The sequence below is a fragment of the Nematolebias whitei genome, chromosome 18 (assembly GCF_014905685.2).
Source record: "Nematolebias whitei isolate Nwh7 chromosome 18, NemWhi1, whole genome shotgun sequence".
Lineage (NCBI taxonomy): Eukaryota > Metazoa > Chordata > Actinopteri > Cyprinodontiformes > Rivulidae > Nematolebias > Nematolebias whitei.
The window spans coordinates 18161839-18182117 of record NC_056515.1 but is presented as its reverse complement, the minus strand read 5'-3'; the positions used below and the strand labels follow the sequence as shown (position 1 = coordinate 18182117).

The 20279-nt window shown below is 40.9% G+C and overlaps 2 protein-coding genes across 2 annotated transcripts; both read left to right on the top strand.

Moving 5' to 3' along the window:
• Window positions 1-1779: 1779 nt before the first annotated feature.
• On the top strand, window positions 1780-3205 carry nfil3 (nuclear factor, interleukin 3 regulated). The gene has a single exon (XM_037691864.1). The coding sequence runs from the start codon at window positions 1808-1810 to the stop codon at window positions 2909-2911; it is 1104 nt and encodes a 367-aa protein (XP_037547792.1). The 5' UTR covers window positions 1780-1807; the 3' UTR covers window positions 2912-3205.
• Window positions 3206-7231: 4026 nt separating this feature from the next.
• On the top strand, window positions 7232-19754 carry auh (AU RNA binding protein/enoyl-CoA hydratase). Its single transcript, XM_037691866.1, has 10 exons — window positions 7232-7477; window positions 11715-11782; window positions 13892-13979; window positions 14092-14178; window positions 14397-14489; window positions 15334-15390; window positions 15575-15762; window positions 15844-15894; window positions 16275-16322; window positions 18375-19754. The coding sequence occupies exons 1-10, from the start codon at window positions 7249-7251 to the stop codon at window positions 18450-18452; spliced, it is 987 nt and encodes a 328-aa protein (XP_037547794.1). The 5' UTR covers window positions 7232-7248; the 3' UTR covers window positions 18453-19754.
• Window positions 19755-20279: the final 525 nt, after the last annotated feature.

The window sequence follows — 20279 nt, the reverse complement described above, 5'->3', positions numbered from 1 at the left end:
ATGTTTTCCTGACTAAATCATACACTTTTCAGTAGGGATGCATGATAATATCGACATGGTATCGTATTGGCCAATATTAGCGATAAAGTTAAATACGGGCCATTCCATCAAAATAAAGCACTGATTTAAAAGGCTTCTGTTTTAAGATCATTTTTAATTTAAGAGACTGTCACGTTTATCTATTAATGCACTACTTCTTATGCCCTTTTCATTTGTCGCTTGTGAACAGATTGAGTTTAGATTTGTGAAAATTTACAAATGAGCACCGTTCAAGTGTTGTCATTGTGTTAGAGAGAGTAAATGTCATGAATAAATTTGACATTAAAACAAAAAAGTTCAATGCAGAAACAACTGGACTTTATTTGTAACGGAAGACGTTTCGCTTCTCATCCGAGAAGCTTTCTCAATTCAAAGAACAATAAGTGTGGGGATCAGGTTATAAAGCTGAGGTAAGATACATACATACATATGCAGATTGACCTATCACACCTTACAGTAGGGGTTTGTTAAGGTCTTTCTTTGTTAATCTACTGTGGTCACATGGATGACATTCCTGATGGGTGTGAAGCTGGCTGGGTATCAGTCTTAAAGCTGGATTATAAGTTTTTGAAAGTTGAAATCTGAAACCTCCTCTATTTAAAGATAGTTTCTCTCTTTTTACATAAATTGCTTCCTTCACTCCCCTCTCAAAACATCGGTCTTCTCTGTCCAAAATGTGAATATTTTGGTCCTCAGATGAGTGTCCCTTATCCTTGAGTTGGAGGTGAACAGCTGAGTCTTGTCCTGAGGAGCTGGCTCTCCTGTGTTGAGCCATGCGTCTGTGAAGTAACCGTTTGGTTTCTCCAATATAGAGATCTGGACATTCCTCATTGCACTGAACTGCATACAACTTTCAAAAACTTATAATGCAGCTACCTATCAGGAAGGTCTTCCATGTGACCAGAGTGGCCCGTGAATTAGATTAACAAAAACCTTAACAAATCCCTACTATAAGGTGTGATAGGTCAGTCTGCATATGTATGTATGTATCTTACCTCGGCTTTATGACTTGAACCCCACACTCGCTGCTCTTTGAATTGAAAAAGCTTCTCGGATGAGAAGCGAAACGTCTTCTGTTACAAATGAAGTCCAGTTGTTTTTGTCTTGAACTTTTTTGAATATACCATGTCCTGGATGACTGAGAATCTTCACCAGAGCATTAAACATAATCCAAGTTGAAGTGTTGCATAATTTTCAGCCACTTTTTTAGCATCTGCATTTTAGTAGCAGGACAAACTGACAAAGACCATGCAGAATAATGTAGTATTTTACTTCCACAGCAGAGAAAGCTATGTAGTCTCTGTAAGTAGATCTAGAAGAAAAATATCGGTATTGTATCGGTTATCGGACAAATAAGTTTTAACGTATCAGATATCGGTCAAAAATCCAATATCATGCATCCCTACTTTTCAGGTGTTGATTTCTGTTGATTCACAGTTCTTACTGTGCTGTTATGTTTAAATGTATATTTTAAACACTCCTACATTCTGTTAGTTATTTGAGGCTTTTTAAGTCTTTCGTTACACTACGATTTGCTGATACCACAGATTGACTAAACAGGAACTGTTGACCCATGTTGACACCATACAACATACAGACTTAATGACTTCATTGTTTGACCTTCTCACTGGTATGTGAACTGTTTTCTTCCTTTCTATTCACAGACCTGTTCACCTGAAATGGATTGATTCATCTTGGGAGTTGTTGCTCGTGCACTGGTGCTTTTTAACGACTTCAGAACACTCTGAATGTAGCAAACGTCAACAATATGCAATCAATCAAGCAAGAACTTGACTCTGGTGAACTCTACAGTGGAGAGGATGCCCTTGCCGTGGCCTTACAAGAGCCTAACATGGATTTATCAGGTAACGGCATTTCCGTGGTTCCCGTCAAGGGTAAATCTGCATGTCGCCGGAAACGGGAGTTTATCCCAGAGGAGAAGAAAGACGTGGTTTACTGGGAGAGACGGCGTAAAAATAACGAGGCCGCCAAGCGCTCCAGAGAAAAGCGACGCATAAACGACATGGTGCTTGAGAACAAGCTGATGGCTCTTGGAGAAGAAAACACCTCCTTAAGGGCAGAACTGCTGTCACTGAAGCTGAAGTTTGGCCTGGTGAGCTCAGCAGCATATGCTCAAGAAGTCCAGAAGCTGTGTAGCACCCCCACTGTTAGCTGCCATCAGGATTTTATTCCACCGAGTACTGAGCACAGTTCAGTCAAGAGCGATCTGGAGCCCTTACAGCTTCGCAGCAGCTGCATATCAGTCATCAAACACTCGCCTTGTACAGCTGAAACATGTGCTGCAACTCAGGACAGCTTTGCTCTCTGTAGGACAGCAGATGTCAAGCAGGAACCTGCAGAAACTGGCAGCAGTGCACAGAAAAGGGGTAGTCCATATGAGCTAATGGGCCGTTTGTCTGACATGTACTGTCGGCCCACGTCATTCATGCAGGTCACCAGGTCATCCAGTAACTCGCCCAGTAGCTCGTTTGATGGTGTCGTAAGCAAATCATCTGATGGTGAAGACGAGCAGCAGGTTCCAAAGTGGTTGTTGCCGTTTGCAGCCGACTCGAGAAGCGTCATCGTTACCACACACAAAGTGCCGGATGCCAGTTCTTCAGCTCTGCCCCATAAACTGCGGATCAAATCAAAAGCCGTCCAAATCAAGGCGGAGGCCACTGACGCCGAGTACGAGTCGTCTGGAAAGTCGTCGTCTCCCGTCACCGTTTCCGAGGCAGAAAGCTTTCAGGCGGTGCTCGACTCAGAGTATATGCAGCACTCCCACTGCGCTTTGTCAGTGCAGGTGAGCAGTCTGCAGGACTGGAGCCGCCAGGCTCCAAGCAGCGTGGCCGCAGGGTGGCTCTCAGAGTAGCACGCAAACCACGAGTCAATCAAACTGTCTTAGATCTTAAAGAAACTTTCTATGCACACTCAGACGCTGAGGACACATCCATCGATGGAGCGTGAAAAGTGGCCTCGTAAAATAAAAACGGAGCAGAGTCAACCCAAAGCACCTCTGATGGTCATGATGTGAATAATTGAGGATTTTCACTGTACTTCCTGTGTTCACACTCAAGTTAAACAGGCTTCGCTTCAAACGTGGTTTTAAATTATTGTCGGAGTCCCAAACAAAAGTGTCTGCGAAGAAAAGAGGCTGTTTGCTGAACCACTGTACTGTAAATGATTGATTTCAGCAAAATGCACTAACTTTACTAAAGCCACGCACCACTTGATTCTTCAGTTTCTGCTGAGGTCAGCTGTTCTGGGCAGTTCCTTTAAAATGAGTTTGAGTCTGCTGAATTAATGGTGATCAGTTTTGACAAATCTAGCAATAAACGTCACATTTTTAAAGTAATACGCGTGGACATAAGCATTTCATAGACTTGATCTACGACACAAAACAAACGGTCTGGAGTTAACTGGTAATGGTAGACATCCTGTAACTAAAAACCCAGCAGGGTGATCAGCATGAAACTGATCAAATTGAAACGAGGCATGAAAAAGATGTGGACTTTTAGTTTTGTTTTAGCAAAAACGAAGACGAGGGAAAATTCCTCCAAATCCGTTTCAGATCCAAGCCCGATTCTTTAAAAGGAGCCGAGTAAGGGACTGTCGAGTATTTACTGTACTTTATTAATGACATGTTAGATGGTGTGTGTTTTTACTTTTATCTGTTTTGTTGGCTAAAGTTTTCGTTCCTGATGTCACTGTGGTTGATCTTGCCACGCCTGCTGTCATTGATAATTACTCTGTTTGTAGTGGAACTGTAAAAGGACCGCTCCTCCCTGTCCTGCACATACAGTACGCGTGTTCCTGCCACAATTTGCCTTAAAGTGAAGATTCCTGACCAACATGTCGGCATTTCCTGTGACAACTATGAATGAACTGTTTTTCAGTAAAGGACACTTTTCCTTAAAGGTCATTCCAGACTTTGTTAGAGTCAATATCAAGAAACATGAGTGAGAAGATCAAAGAGCCCCTAGAAGAAGGCCGTCCATGTCCTGGTTAACATTTAATCCACTTAACGTCAACCCCTGAAGAAAAGTGCTAGAACTTTTTGACATAGCATCTTTTCATTATTTGGCATAAACGAGTTCACAAGCCACAGTTGTCGCTAGTCGTGTTTGCCTTTCCAATCCTCGTCTCTAATGGTTAAACCAATAACTCCCCAGGCTTGGTTGAGCTTCATTAATGGCTACTGCCAACAACAATGTCATTAGTGACGTTTTAAGACCCTTCTAGTTTAGTGTTTCAGTTCTTTCAACCACAGTCCATATAATGCACACATCACGCTACATCACTGTGGTGCTCAGTTCAGAAGCATCTGACTGTGTGCTGGACGGAACGAGTCCAGGTTTTAACAAATGATGCAGCCTTACCGGCCAAAGTCAGCGTGACTTTGTAAAGAAAATAAAGGATCTCGCTAATCCAGTTTGTGTATGTAACTGGAGCTGCGGGTTCCAGTTCAGCAGTACTGACCTCCCGAGAGAGCAAGTGAAGTAGTCACACCTCCAACAATGTAAGAATTAGGAGCGATGTCATCTGTTAGAGCAGACAATGTGAGACAGTGGTGACCCGATGGCATCGATCGTAAAGAGGGGGCACCGAGGCATGTTTTTGTTGGGCCCAGCTATGGTACGGTGGGCTCAATGTGGGATCTGACATCACAGGAAACTGTGCCAGTACCAACCAAAAGATCTGTGCACCCTCTTTAAAATCTCCCCGAAACATTCCCAATATTTATTTACATAAAAACAAAACATTTCAATATACAGTAACTCTGCCCAAATATATATATGTATATCAGTGTGCATATATATACACACATACATACATTTGGTGATACCCCTTACAGTTTCCTCACTTGACCCAGAAAAAGTAGCTAAAACAACTCTGCTTTGGTTCCAGAGTATAAAATAAAATTGTCTATGCATGATTAAAGCTGTTGTGTCATTGTTTTGAGTCCACATGGAAACACCAACAATAAAGTCCTGAAAATTCTCACGTTTTCTCACTGAAAGCCGTTTCTGTGTAGACGGGGGCACAGCAGAAAATCCTCATCGTCAGAAATATATGGTGTATCCATGGGGCCTCAGTGTTTTATAATACTAATATTACTTAATATTAGTATTGTAAATGGAAAATGTATTCAACCAAATCATGCATCTGAAATGAAATGCATTTTGCATCACAGCTGGAGTGCCGTTACTGATGGCTAATCTTTGCCCAGGATACTTGTTGTACTGGTGAGTTTTTGTTTACAATAAATGTCTTGTCACTGAACTGTGTATTTCTTGTAGTTTTTATACTATTACATTCAAAACACAGTTACTGCAAATAAACACAGCATGCTTTACAGAATTTAAATAGACTCGGAGACACATTTACATGGAAATATAGGATAAATAACCAAATATCTGCGGGACCAAAACACAGCGAGCATAGTTGGAAAAATTGATCAATGTTCTGCTCGGCAAAGCAACAAGCAAGCTCTGCTTCCAAACTGACTCCCACTGCACAGGAACACAAAGAAAAGAAAATTTGCCAATTAAATTGAAACCTTAAAAAACATAGAAATTAAAATTTAGGCATGTAAATGACTAAATGCATTATTGAAAAATCAATAATAATATTACACTCATTAATGAGCTGAGGTGAAATTTAACTCAATATCTATAAAACCAGTGATTTAGAGGAATTTCTCTGTGGTTGATGTTAATTAGCTGCGGTGGCCATCTTGAATTGGGGTGCCTCCAATAGTCAGATGTAGACATGCACCCAGTGATTATTTTCTGATGGTTTCATTGAAATCTGTTCACTGGTTCATGAAATATTTTGCTAACACTACTGCGAAATGAACATAGACACAGGCAAAAACGTATATAAAAAATAAATTGTGACATACTACAAAAAAAGGTAATATATATATACTTGGAATTATAATTTTCTAAATAAAAATGTAGTAAACTTTTATAAATATGAATTTATTTTTGGCAAATTACTGAAGAAACTTGCTGTCGAATAATTATAATCAAACTGATGATTTCAGCTGAGAAAAAAAAAAGAGAGATTAGGTCATTTGCAAAAGTTTCACTAGATTTAATCCATCTATCTTCACATTCATCTTCCTTTCCAGGTCTCTGTGCCCAAAGGTGAAACTCCCTCATACAGAATGACCACTGGTCTGGGTCTGGGTTCCTCCTTTTCACCTGATGCTGACTGGAGTCCTGTTTGGGTTTCTTCTCTGCTTCAGGAAGGCCCAGTTAGGATATCCACATTGCTCTAGAGCCTGTCTTGTGTGGGATTTCTCCTTCTGCCTGGCTCCTGAGTTAGTGGGGACTGTCTGCTCTGTGGTACGAAGCACAAGCACTCAGGAACAATAAGGACTAGGGGTGACCCGATAAATCGGCTCTGATTTCCTTAAATTTGGGAAATCGGCCAATACTTGCACGAGAAACCGATTTTACCGATTTTTTTAGTTTTAACACCAAGTGTCTAAACTTCATTTATATTTCAGCGCACTACCTCACGGCCAGTTGAAACAAGTTTGTATTGTTTCTAGGAAATTGTTCAAGGGTCTGTTTTTCAATAAAATAATATTGGAAAATTGAAGGTGCATTGTGACCTTATAACACCTGACTGTGTCGCTTATAAAACAAAATCAGTATCCGACAAAATCGCAATCAGCAGGTCAGACATTTTAGAAATCGGTGCGCCTGTAAGGACTCAACCCGGTCAGATTATCAGTAAATAGTTTCACGTCAAAGCTTTGTTCCAGTGACTCCTGAACATCTTTGGTACCAGTACTGGTCCTCCAAAAGGTGTGAAACAACAAACCCCCCCATTGGGGGTGGGGGGTGTCCCTGAATGAAATCTTGCTTAGGGCTGCTCACAACCTTGGACCTGCCCTGGGTGCATGCAAGGACTGCTTATTTACAAGCTTTTTGTTTTTCCTACTTATTATTGGGACTAGGTTCATAATTCTAAGTTCTGAAAGCGCAATAATAATAATTATTATTATTATTCCACCTAAACTTATTATTATTAATAATAATAATAGTGTTGGCATTGAAACACTACAGTGATGAAGAGAAGATGGCATTAACTGAGTTATTGATAATAAGTTGACTGTTTAGTCTTTAAGGGATTCCTGCACGTCACGTGACGTGGTCACGTGACCGAGTTCAGAGTTGAGTTCGGCTCTCCATCATGGCGGTGGTGGTGGGTCGCTGTGCCTTTTGGCGAGCCTGTCGCGTGCACGCCGTGGATGCGGACAGAGCGTGCAGGGTGACGTACCTGTGCACGAGGCCAGGTTGTGTCCCAGATAAAGTGTCTGCGTGTTCTCGGCTGAGCGGAGGCGTCGCAGCGACGCGTCGCTACAGCTCCGACTCCTCCAAGGAGGAGCTGAGGGTCCGGTACCTGGACGGTGAGGACGCAGGTAGGTCACTAGTGAAAACACGAGCTGGGAGGTTTTTATTTGTTGAAGCTGCAAAAAGCAACATTTCATGGCACTTGACAGGGGTGCAACGAAAGAGGGGGCCATGGGGGCAGAGGTTTTAAATTCATGTGACCTGTGCTGGCTAAAAGAATCACAGTGAGGAAAAGTTTGTGTCAGAGAAGTTTCGGTCAAAGGTTATGGATGTTTTTATTACTATGGCTGAGAACAAGAAGCCCAAGACACTATCTCAGTCAGGTGTGCCCCTGAACAACAACCTCAGCTGAGACAACAACACCACCAGCCTGATCAAGAAAGCTCATCAGAGACTCTACTTCTTCAGACGGCTGAGGCGAGCTGGTTTGGGAAGCTCAGTCCTCACCTCCTTCTACAGGTGTGCAGTGGAGAGCATCCTGTGCTCCAGCATCAACGTGTGGCATGGAGGCTGCACAGCTGCAGAAAGAAAAGCTTTGCAGAGAGTGGTGAAGGCTGCACAGAAGATGTTGGAGTCAGTCTCCCCACCATCACAGACATCTACACCCCCAGATGCAGGAAAAGAGCCACCTGCATCATGAAGGACCCCACTCATCCAGCACACACACTTTTTGCCCCGCTCCCCTCAGGAAGGAGGTTGAGGAGCATTAAGTGTAGAACCACTAGACCATAGGCGTCGCAACCATTATATGTGAAGGGGACAAGTCCCCCCCACATTCCAAAAACGTTCATTTGGACACCCCCCCCCACACACACACACACACACACACCTTTACTATAAAACTTTAGTTCAGGCGGCGCAGTTTCTCTTTCATCCTGAACAAATCCATTCCACTTGATTAATAGGAGAATACTCAAACCACTAAAACTCCACTCCATGTTTTCCTGGTTACCTCCAACTCTAAACACAGCAGCCTGCTGCCACGGTCACAATATACGGTGGTCACAGAATATGGTGCAACACCTGCAGTGTTTCTGTGCGTCTCCTTTTGCTTCGGCAGAAAACGCGCACAGGTGGAGGAGATGGAGACATCTCTGTGTTAAGGCTCCGGTATACTGCCGCGTACATCCGTTCACACGTACGTACGCGTGTACTGTACGCAGAGGGTTCAGACATGATACTCCAGCGTACACCCCGAGCAGCTGCAGAGCAGTTTCACAGACAAGGGACGTTTACCTTCGGGACAAATTGAGGTAGCCGATTGGACATTTGCTGACACGCCTACTAGATTGATTGACAGGTCGGAAAAAAAGAAAAGAAAAAGCGAGCGCTGGCAGCCTCAGCCACAGCGGTGTTCTGTGTTTATATGTTGTTAATAAAAAGATCTAAAAAAACAAACAAACAGGGAGCGCTGGCTCTGCAGCCCACACATCAGACCAGCCCACCAGGAAATCTCCAGACCCTCCCGCAGCCACGCTGGACCTGAGTTTAATTTGCTCGTGACAAATTCCTCCATCTCTCACCATTTCAGTCATGGCATCAACGGAGGAGGAAGAGATCGCTGCCTCTTGGCAAAAACAAACAAAAGAAAAGTCCAGATCAGGGATGAAGAAGAGGAATTTAATACATTGGTGTTGCATACAAAACAGTCCGTCGCCGGGCAGTTTATTGTGCGACTACGCGTATGCGGTCGTAAAAATTTGAGCTCTGCACGGAGGGTACGCTGTGGGGTACGCACGTACCTCTGCGTATGAATGTACGCGGCAGTATACTGGGGGCTTTAGTCGCTCGCCAGTTTAGCGAGCTTTTTGCGGGCAGTTGTTGACCGGGGGGGGGGGGGGGTGATCATAAACATATTCATGTTAGGAGGAGAGAAGTGGAGCGCTACGTCTGTAGCATCTTAGCAGTAACTGTGAGGCTGTGAGACGCTGCAGGTGTAAGAGACGTGATGTGTTCAGGTGCATTAAAGTTGAAATGTGTTTAAAACCCCCACACCTTCTTGTCCTCAAGCTTCATGAGAAACATCCTTTAGATGAGTAAGTCCAGTGGTGTGTTTTTTATTTCTCTATAAAGACAAATAGTACCGACCTGACGCTCTGTATTAAAGTTAAAATTACTTTAAACCCACAGCTGAATTTACACAAACTTGGTGAGAAACGTGTTTTAAATGTGTGGAATTAAAGGAAATCTAGGTGAAATGTTGCTTTTTTGTTCACTAGTGAACACGTTTTTTTTTAACGCGCGCGCACCTACACACATTGTGTCCCCCCCCCCACATTACGGATGCTTCTGACGCCGTTGCACTAGACTGAGGAACAGCTTCTACCCTGAGGCTGTTAAGACTCATGAATCTCTAACCAGAATAATCACTGTGAAAAATCACATCATGCTGCTGATTTATTTCATGCTGCTGATTTATTTCATGCTGCTGTGTTCAATCATACTCATCTGCTCACACAGACTCGTGTTCGTGCTGCTGTTGTTCAGTGTATTATTTTTGTACTACTAGTGCTTAGCGTATTTATTTCATATCTTGGATCTTACTACTGTTTTTCTTTATAATTTATACTTTTGTTGGATGTAACTAGGACCCCGTGTACACAGTTTCCTTCCAGCACATGTACCGCATGTGGTGCGAATGACAAATAAAGAAACTGACTATCTCATGATCATCTCTGCCCATGAACCATATGTTTGTGTTAACAGTGAGTGCTGGCTCCAAGAACACCTCCTGAGCTCTGAGAACTCAGCTGAACTGATAAGGGTATAAAAGCGAGTGAAGAGCGCAGCTCGAGGCAGATTCTTGTGACTGGTCTTCATGTGTACTTTTATGTATATTTATCTACTCCGTCCTGAAAATCTGGCCTTGCAAGTAAAACGCCGTTTAAAAATATCCTGCCGTCGAGTGTGGTTCTTTTTGAGGAAACAACATAAATGAGTTTTTCTCCTACAGTTTGATACTGAGTTACAATTATTTCAAATTCTCCAGCTCAAAAGTTTTAAAAAGTTGTGTTTAAATGTTGAAATTTGGTCATTTTTTTCCATTTGTCCCCCATTTGTTTTGAGAGAGAGCTGGTCTGAAAACTTGTTTTTTCTTTGTCTGCAGTGTTTTCATCTGGAATTTTTCAAGTTCTTTGCTTATAAAGGGGAAGTCAAGGTCCTTTATTGTCGTTCACATCAAATGCGGTTCACGAGGTGGAACAAAACTGTGTACACAACCCAAAAATATCAAAAATATAAAGTATAAAAAAAGAAATTGTATACAAGGATCTAAGATGTACGCTAAACACTAATAATGTAATATAATACTGTGTTTTAAACAGCAGCCTGAACATGAGTCTTCGGCGAGCAGATGGGTATGAATGAATACAGCAGCATGCGATCAGCAGCATAGATAATCAGCAGCACAGATAAGTCACATCTCACCCATTAAAGTGGCGTTACAGTGATTTTCTTGGTTAGAAATGTAACAGCTTCAGGGTAGAAGCTGTTCCTCAGTCTAGTGGTTCTTCACTTGATGCTTAATTCTACACTTAACACAAAGTCCTAAGTTTTAAAATGAGTCCCAACCTTGAACAGGCACTTGGAAATCCTGATTGTAAAAGTCTTCCCCTCACGCATCATACCTAGATGTTTGATTACCATCCTGTGCTGGTTCAAACCTTAATATAAAACTTTTGATGTGCCTTCCAGCATCAGCAGCGGACATTTGAGGACCTACTGTGTGTATAACTCCTGAAAGTTGTTCATTTTTAATCACATTTTTCATTAAAAGCCCAATTCATTGTGTAAAGTGCCGTATTCAACACGTTTTACCCAACAGAATTAGTTTTACTGAACCTATCGTAACAAATGATGAGTCCGTTTGTTTGGTTTTTATAGTTCTGATTAGGTTTCAGATGTAAATACGTCTTAAGTAAAAAAAATCATTCCGAGGCCCCACATTATATGAAGGGATTTCCTTCTGCTACAGCAGAAACGAAGATAAATTTTAAAGAAAATTATAAGTGTTATAAAACAAAGGAGTATTTCTGAAGACATATCTAGTAAAAAAAAAAAAATTTAAATAAGAATATTAATAAAAAATAAAATATTTTGCCATTTTAATCACCAGCGTTGTTAGATGGTGTTCTTATTGACTCATTTTTAATAAAAATTGCAATTACAGCAAAAATCTGTGTTTTCTAAAGATGCAGAGGATTTCAGTTTTCAGACAAAGCAACTGTTCCACTTAATGTGCTCGTCATCACACTGGATGTCTTATTCCTCATTAATATTTATTGTAATTTTACATTTGTCTTTCAGGTATTGTTGTTCTTGGGATAAATCGACCAAAAGCCAAAAATTCTATAAGCAAAAATCTTGTCAAATTGGTACGTATTGAGTATTACTTTTTATTATTTTACAATAAGCATGATAAAAATCACTGACTTAGTGGCTGAAACAGGTTAAAGCTTGGAATTCTGCTTTTATTGACCGCTTATTTTAAAGTTTATGAAGAACACGGGATTTTTTTTTTTTTTTTGGTCTAAATATTTGAACTCATCTGCTGTTTAGATATCGTTTTTATCAGTTATAGTTAAGCTCATTACCAACATTTCATCTGACTGGAAAATACATCAACAGTTGTGGTGCAGTTCAGAGTTTGTTCAGTAACTCTGCAGAGTGTTGTGGGGTCCGTGCACGTGTATGTACAATATAACCGGATGTATTGACATTTGCCATCTCCACATCATTGCATTCAGTTTTTAATTCACAATCAGGTGAACTGTAAATATGGAAGCAAAGGAGCTATAGTCCTAAAGTAGAACCTTGTGGAACGCCCATTTTACAGTTTAGAGAGGAGACGTCATCCTATCATCTTTTACACATGCTTTGTTGTTTTAGTACTAGTTAAGTCTGGTTTCTCAGATCACACCATTGGTTGGTTCACTAACTATCTCTCAGACCGGAGGCAATGTGTTCAAAACATAATGGTACTTCTTCCAGTTATTTAACGGTTAACAGTGGTGTACCACAAGGTTCAGTCTTAGGACCCACCCTCTTCACAAGCTACATAGGTAATGTAGGTCAGAGCATCACTGACGCATCCTTACACTTCTATGATGATGACTCAGTTGTTTACTATCGAGCTAAAACAGTTACTAAGGCTTTCCAGCTTTTGCAGTCTGCTTTCCACATCATCCAGTCAGATTTGTTCCATTTTATACTTGTACTAAACCATGACAAAACCAAAGGGATGTTGTTTTCAAACAGGAAGTCGGTCCCAGCAGTTCTTCCTCTTATTTTATCCTCAAATGGTCTCTCTATTGAGTTTGTCGATTCCTACAAATATTTGGGTATCTTGGTCGACTCGCATCTCTCTTTTAAGCTCCATGTGGAAAACCTAGTAAAAAAACTGAAAGTTAAACTGGGTTTCTTTTTCAGAAACAGATCCTGTCTAACTCTGAATGCTAAGAAACACCTTGTAACTGTGACTTTCCTTCCCTCCATTGATTACGGTGACATTATTTACATGAATGCTCCTACAAGAACCCTGTAGATGCTGGATGCTGTCTATCATGGTGCACTAAGATTCATAACTGGCTGTGATTATCGTACCATTCTCTTGTTAACTGGTCATCATTAACTTCACACAGACTTCACTGGTACATTTTCATCTTTAAATCACTTCTTGGTCTGCTGCCTTCATACATCTCCTCCTACATGTCTCTGTGTGAGTGCAGCTACAGCGTGCGCTCTCAGGACATTATTACCTGCAGTGTTCCCTCAGTGAGGACTGAACTAGGCAAAAGGGCCTTCTCCTACTCCGCTCCTGTTTCCTGGAATATCTTACAAAAAGATCTGAAGCTCTTGACCTCGCGTGGCTTCAAACATCTAATAAGTTCCTGGGAAAACCAACACAGACATGTTCTTTTTAGTTTTCTACACCGCCTTACACTGTAGCTGTTTTTGTTTAGTTCTTTTAATATAATTTTCTTTATCATTTATTTTTCCCATTTTATAAGCTTTCTTTTGTGATTGTCCACTGTTGTCATCACTCTTTGTTAAAATCAGGTCTTTCTTGTAAATGAGTCCTCGGCTCAATGAGACTAACCTGTAGAAATAAAGGTTGAATGAAGAAAAGAGCTCTTTGAGTGTTCATAACTCCTTGGACACTTGCATTAGTCAAAAGCTCTCTCCTTTCAGCACTTTAACATTAATCCCTCCATCTTATATTACAAACCTGTGGGTGTTGATGGCGCATGCTGTCTTACAGAACAAAATTAACGTTGCATCAAATTTCATGTAATGGCATTGCCTCTTACCATACGTTATACCATAACTTTTCTTTGTTTGAGTTTAATTTCTGACTTTAAAAGCACAGATTGCCCTGAAAGTCCCTAAACACAAAAGGTTTTAAGTATAAATGTATGAATAAAAGTAACAAAGAATATAAATATGTTCTTTGAACGAGAGGAAATAATCTTTTTTTCTTCCAGATGTTTGAAGCTGTAGAGAGTATCAAGAAGAACAATAAAGTGCGGACTGTCATTTTAGGCAGTTTGGTTCCTGGAGTCTTTTGTGCAGGTGTGATCTCCTTGATTATTGTCACGAGTCATTTTTTTTACTGCTGAAATGTGCTGTTTAATGTCCTGGAGTTGGACATGTTAAATTTGATGCTGCTTGTCTTGGAGTGCAGGTGCAGACCTGAAAGAGAGGGCGAAGATGCACCAGAGTGAAGTTGGACCCTTTGTATCCAAAGCCAGATCGCTCATCACAGAGCTGGGTACGGACTCCGAGGAGCTATGAAAGAACTTCATCAGCAGTTGAAGTGTTGACTCAAACACCAAGCATCACAAGGCTTGATGCTGACATATTTTCCTAAGTGTTTCCCACCTGAACACGTTTATTTCTGTGTAGTGAGGAAAATGATCGAGCTGTCGTGTGAACCAACTTCAGAAGTTTGTTGATTTCTTCATGTTTTTTGTGCTCTTGTGTTTTCAGGTAACCTTCCAGTTCCGGTCATTGCTGCTGTTGATGGAGCTGCTTTAGGAGGAGGCTTGGAAATGGCTCTTGCTTGTGACATCAGAATTGCCTGTGAGACCCCCTGAATTAAACTTTTCAGAACTTTTCACTGAAACTGAAAATGTTTCTAGTTTTGATGACTTTTCCCTTCGTATCCCTCAGAAGGATCATTGTTGTTTTCAGGATGAAATTAAAGTCCCAAATTAACAGCAACGATAAAATGATTAAATTAGATTGATTTTTGGCCCATATGTTAAAACTTTTTTGGCCGATAGACCTACTTACAAAGTCTACATAGCTTTCTCTGTTGTGGAATTAAAATACTACATTATTCTGCACGGTCTTTGTCAGTTTGTCCTGCTACCAAATGCAGATGCTAAAAAGGGGCTGAAAATGATGCAACACTTCAACTTGGATTATGTTTCATGTCAAATTTATTCATGACATTTACTCTCTCTGACACAATGACGACACTCAAACAGTTCAAATTTGTAAATTTCACAAATCTAAACTCAACCCGTTCACAAGCGACAAGTGAAAAGTGCATAAGTAGTAGTGCATTAATAGATAAACGTGACAGTTTCTTAAATTAAAAATTAACTTAAAACAAGCCTTTTATATCGGTGAGTTTTTCTAATATCAGACGATACCGATACATGCCCATAATATCGTGCATCCCTAGTACAAATGATTGTGTGCACAACTTTTTTCCTTGCATCTCCTACATTTTTGTTACGTCATTCCTGTAGAAATGGAAATGTTACATTTTTTAATACGAGTTTCGTTGATTCTTTTACAAACTGTCTGTTTTAACTTGCTTCATTTGTGTTTCTGCTGTTTTATAACTTTTGCATTGATTATTGTGAAGTTATTCAAATTCAAGAGCTCATTGTTGTTTGTTTCTTGGTTTCTTTAGCCAACACTGCAAAAATGGGACTAGTCGAAACTAAACTCGCAATTATTCCAGGAGCAGGTAACAATAAATGTTTATATTTGTAAACCTTTAAAACTGATAAGACAAATCCAGAGTAAAGTTTGTTCTTGACACCTTTTGTATGGAGCTCAAGTACTGGCCATGGAAGAGAGCATTAAAATGTTAAGGACATCATCACCTGCCAACGGTCATACTCCATCCATGTTCTTCTGTCCTACCGTAGGCGGGACACAGCGTCTCCCCAGGTTGATTGGCGTGTCTCTCGCTAAAGAGCTCATCTTTGCTGCCAGGGTGCTGGATGGAAAAGAGGCGCACGGTGTGGGGCTGGTCAATCATTCTGTGGAGCAGAACGACAGTGGAGATGCTGCGTATTTGCGGGCTCTGGAGCTGGCCCGTGAGATCAATCCTCAGGTACATGACGTGACAGAATAATGTAGTTTAGAGGCTTGTAACCTAATGAGGATTATGAGGCTCCTATTCTTGACTCCACAGGGTCCAGTTGCAGTAAGGATGGCAAAACTAGCAATTAATCAGGGGATAGAGGTGAGACAATCTCATAATGACTAAGTTTGAATGAGCTGATTATCTTGAGGACTTTTAGTAACAGCAGGCAACTGTTTGGCTCTGGATGAATTGTGTTCAGACTACCACTCATTTATGGACTGGACCCCTTTTTCTGGAAGGGTGTAATTTATTTTCAAGGTTATTGTAAAGCAATGCAAGTCGCCCAACTCAATTTAAAGATGATCGTAAGGTGCATTATGATGACCAACTAAATATTACACTTTCTTTCTAGTTACTGTTTTATTAAGGTCACTCTGTCCTTAGATCATAGAAGCCTAATCTATGGCCTGTGCGGAGAAAAGTACTCTAAACTTCTTCTTTTTTTTTTAATCACTTCATTGAGAGATGTTCTCTTTCAGGTGGATTTATCCACGGGTCTGGCAATTGAAGAGGCATGCTATGCTCAGGTGAGTGTTTAATCAGCTGTGAAAATGGCCGTTTCAGTGCATGCTTGTTGAGATGCGGTAGAGGTAGGGCACCCGACTTGGGACCAGAAAGTAGAGTTGCATTCGGGCTCAAAAAATCCAACCCAGCTTGTAGCCATCATTTCCGAACCCCACTCGACCCGATGAATTAACAGTAATTACAGGTCAGAACTCAAAAACACCCCCCCCCCCCCAAGCTTTGACTGCTTATCTAGTTATTAACAGTTGGTGGACATGGGGGACTAAGGTGGCAGAAGATCGGAGCTAAGGAGGTGTTTGTCCTTTCATGGCCGTCAAAGCACATTAAATCCCTGCTTCTGCCTTCATTCTGCATGATTCAGACACGGACCCTGCTCTGACTTGTCGGATATTTTGGGATCTCACCTGTTTGGGTCATCGGCCGCGCGCGTCCGCCGCGTGCAGCGGATGAATGAACGTCCATTTCATATCAACTGGCTTCGTTCATGCTAGTTTCTTATTTCTGTCCCATCTGAAGCCTAACTGAACTTTTTTTTTACCTCTTTCAAGGCCGGTCAGCACGCGGTCCAATGGTCACGTGTGGCTGGTGATTGTATGGCAAGCCATGTTGCCATATAATTGGATCGTTAGCCGCTTGCGTCCACTGACGCAGTCAAAAGCCCGACACAGGCCCGGCCCTAATCTGCGTCGGGCTCCGAGTTCAGGTTAGAAATGACAGCTCTACCAGAAAGTCACGGTTCAACTCTCAAACATTCTCACATGTCGTGGTGTCTCTGAGCAAGACACCTAATCCCCAATTGCTCCCAGGGCACTTGCATAGCTGCCCACTGCTCCACCTGGGTGTATCCCACATGCAATGGGTTAAATGCAGAGAACTAATTTCTAACTGTATGGGAACATACGATGATGACAATCTCAGACTTCCCTTGTTGTGCTGTAACTGCACAGCAGAATGAAATCCAGGGAGCTCTTCAGACAGGCCAGGGAAACAGCTCTCGGGTCAAAATTGGGTATTAAATTATTAGAAAATGTTTTATATTCCCTAGAGCATCCTTAAATTTGTTTTTAAGAGGAATAAAATGACACCACATGCAAACTTCCTGTATCACTGGAGAATGTTCACACCGGGACACACATAACTTCTCAACCCCTAGAGTGAAAAATAATGAAGAACAGGGTTGTCCAAGCGCGGTCCTCGAGGGCCTCCTCAAGATTGTCTTTATATTTTGCTTTTTTTTTTCCCTTAAAATCTGACCAGTTTCCCAGTTCTTGTTGATGCAAGAGCATCCCTACAGCATTATACTGCCACCACTATGCTTCTAAACATGATGGTGTCCTCAATGGCCTCAGAGTTCAGTTCTAATCTCATCTGACAACAAAACATACTTCTACATTTTTGAGGAGTCTCCAAAATGCTTTTCTGCTAAATTCAAACTGTCTACTTGTTTTTTTTCATAAAGCAATGCCTTTTTTTCTTCTCTGGTCACTCTTCCATGAAACAGCTCTCTGCAGAAGAGCTCCTTTGGAGTTATCTTCAGTTTCTCGAACACCCTCCTTGTTCCATCTTGAAGTTTTTGTGGACAACCCTCTCTTGACAGGCTAGCTGTGGGGGCATGGTCTTTCTGTTTCCTAATATTGGGTTTACTGGTGCGCCGTGTATGTGTTCAGGGTATGGGATGTTTTGTATGACCCAACCCTGATCTGTATTTCTTCAGTTATGTCTCTGACTTGTGTGGAAAGTTTCTTGGTCTTCATGCTGTCTCTTGGTTGATGGTAACCCACACTAGATGTGTACTGGTGTTAAATCTGGTGCTTTTTGCTGTGGCTTGCTTAGACTTTACTAAACCATTAGCAAGTCCTTGAATTTCATTGTCCGTGCACAGAATCATGCACAGCTTCCACATTATACTCGATCCTCTTTAGACAGACATGTTGGCAACACAAACGCGCAGCTATTTAAAATCCTTGTTGCAAACCAACCAGTCTACGGGAAGTGTGAGTTTGAGATAAAGACGTGTTGTTTCCAGCGTTCACGCGCCTGTCCTGTTTTTAAAGGTGATACCAACCAAAGACCGTCTGGAAGGGTTAGCTGCTTTCAAGGAGAAGAGGAGTCCTCACTACAAGGGGGAGTGAGACCGGAGCTGCACAGTTTCCACTGAGTGGATCAGTACACATCCACACAATAACCTGTCCCATATTAGAGGACATGATGGCTCCTTGACTGCTGTTATTGTCCATTTTAGTCCATTGGCCTGTGAACTGAACAACTTTTGTTTGCAGATAGATTTGGCAAATATTCACTAACAGCAGCTTTAATGAGTTTTAAATAAGATGACTAGAGGGTGCACTCCCTCTCCCATGCACTGCTCGCATCTGTGACATCGTGGAGGACTCGGAGTAAAGATGGGAGACAGCCAACAAAGCAACTATTCGATTAACAGCAAACCCAACTGGATCTGTAAACCCAACTGGATCTGTCGCAATTTATTTGTAATCTTTTTACAATAAATTAGTAGAATTGATCATGTTAATTTCATTCAAAAGTCATATAAAACAGCTAGATGAAATATTAGAATAACTAGATCTGAAGTCAGTCAGTAACACACACGACTCAGAAATAACACACAAAGGGTACCACATAACAATATTTTAATAACATATATTTATTATTATTTACCTGTTTTGTAGTCGACACTTAGAAAATGTTCAATAGATACTTTGGAGGATGAAACTTGTCTCTACTGATACTGACTAACCATCATCTCAGTAGGTCAGGTTTGTGTAATGAACCTAAAAATAGTCACTTACATAAAATTAATTTTACACTAGATCAGAGGCAATGCCAGATTGTGCTAATAATTAATTTGTGCTAAACTGTAGCATATCCTGATGCATGCTCAATAATCCCTAAACTGTAGCATGACTCAGCTCAGTGATACACTCTGTAGAACAATGTCTGCCACAGAAGCTCATATCTAATAACCAACTTCATTAACAGCCATATAGGCTAATTTAAAATTTTAAAAGGTACATTATTAGCTTTAATTATGGTCGGGTCACATTCTTATTAAAATAAATCAGATAACATCTGCTGACTTGTGAAACGAGACACGCTTTCCTTTTTCTCTTCGGTTGGTACAAACATACCACACAGCTTTGTGGCATTTTAAAATGCATTATCTTATGTGCATTGTAATATAAAGATTTTTATTAATGTTATTGTTTAAACATTTTTTTTTTTCATAATCAGCCCTTACTGTTGGCTATTTCTAATATCTACAACAATGCTAAGTCCAGATGCTTGCCCCCTCTGGTTATAGCCCCCGTCCCTCCAGTGACTCGCATCACGTGACCAAAGCACCGTCTACTTGTCTTATTTAACTCTATAAATCATAACCCAATTTTAAAGCTAAAATTAGCAGTAATTCATAACATGCCAAAAAAATATTGCAATAGACAAATTTCAAACTCAAATGAGTAGTGAATTTCAGATTAGCTTTTGTTAAATTTAGGATTGCTTTATGTTTTTATTTTCCACTTCATTGGTGCCTCCTAGTGATATTAACAATCAAAGCAAAATGCTTGGGAAGACTACATTCTTGTAACGTAATAATAAATCTGTGTTTTCTACATATCGGCGCTCATGCTTTCAGACGTCAGTCCAGTAAGTTTGGAACATTCTGGTATTGAAGGCTCTAGCTATCCTCCCAGTTTGCTGACTGTACGGACACGACCTAACCTAATGTAAAAAACATTACTCGTCCTTCTGTCGGCCGCCATCAAGCTTCAAACTGCTTTAATGGAGATTAGTGAACGAAGTGTGTCTGTGTGTGAAATGACTTAAATAAAAATCTAATGCGTCACACGTGTTCTGCTTTATTTAAAGGGAAATACTGGATATTTTCAAGGGAGTTTCAGAGTAAAAGTTCTACACAATTGATATTAGTCTTATCAGTTGAA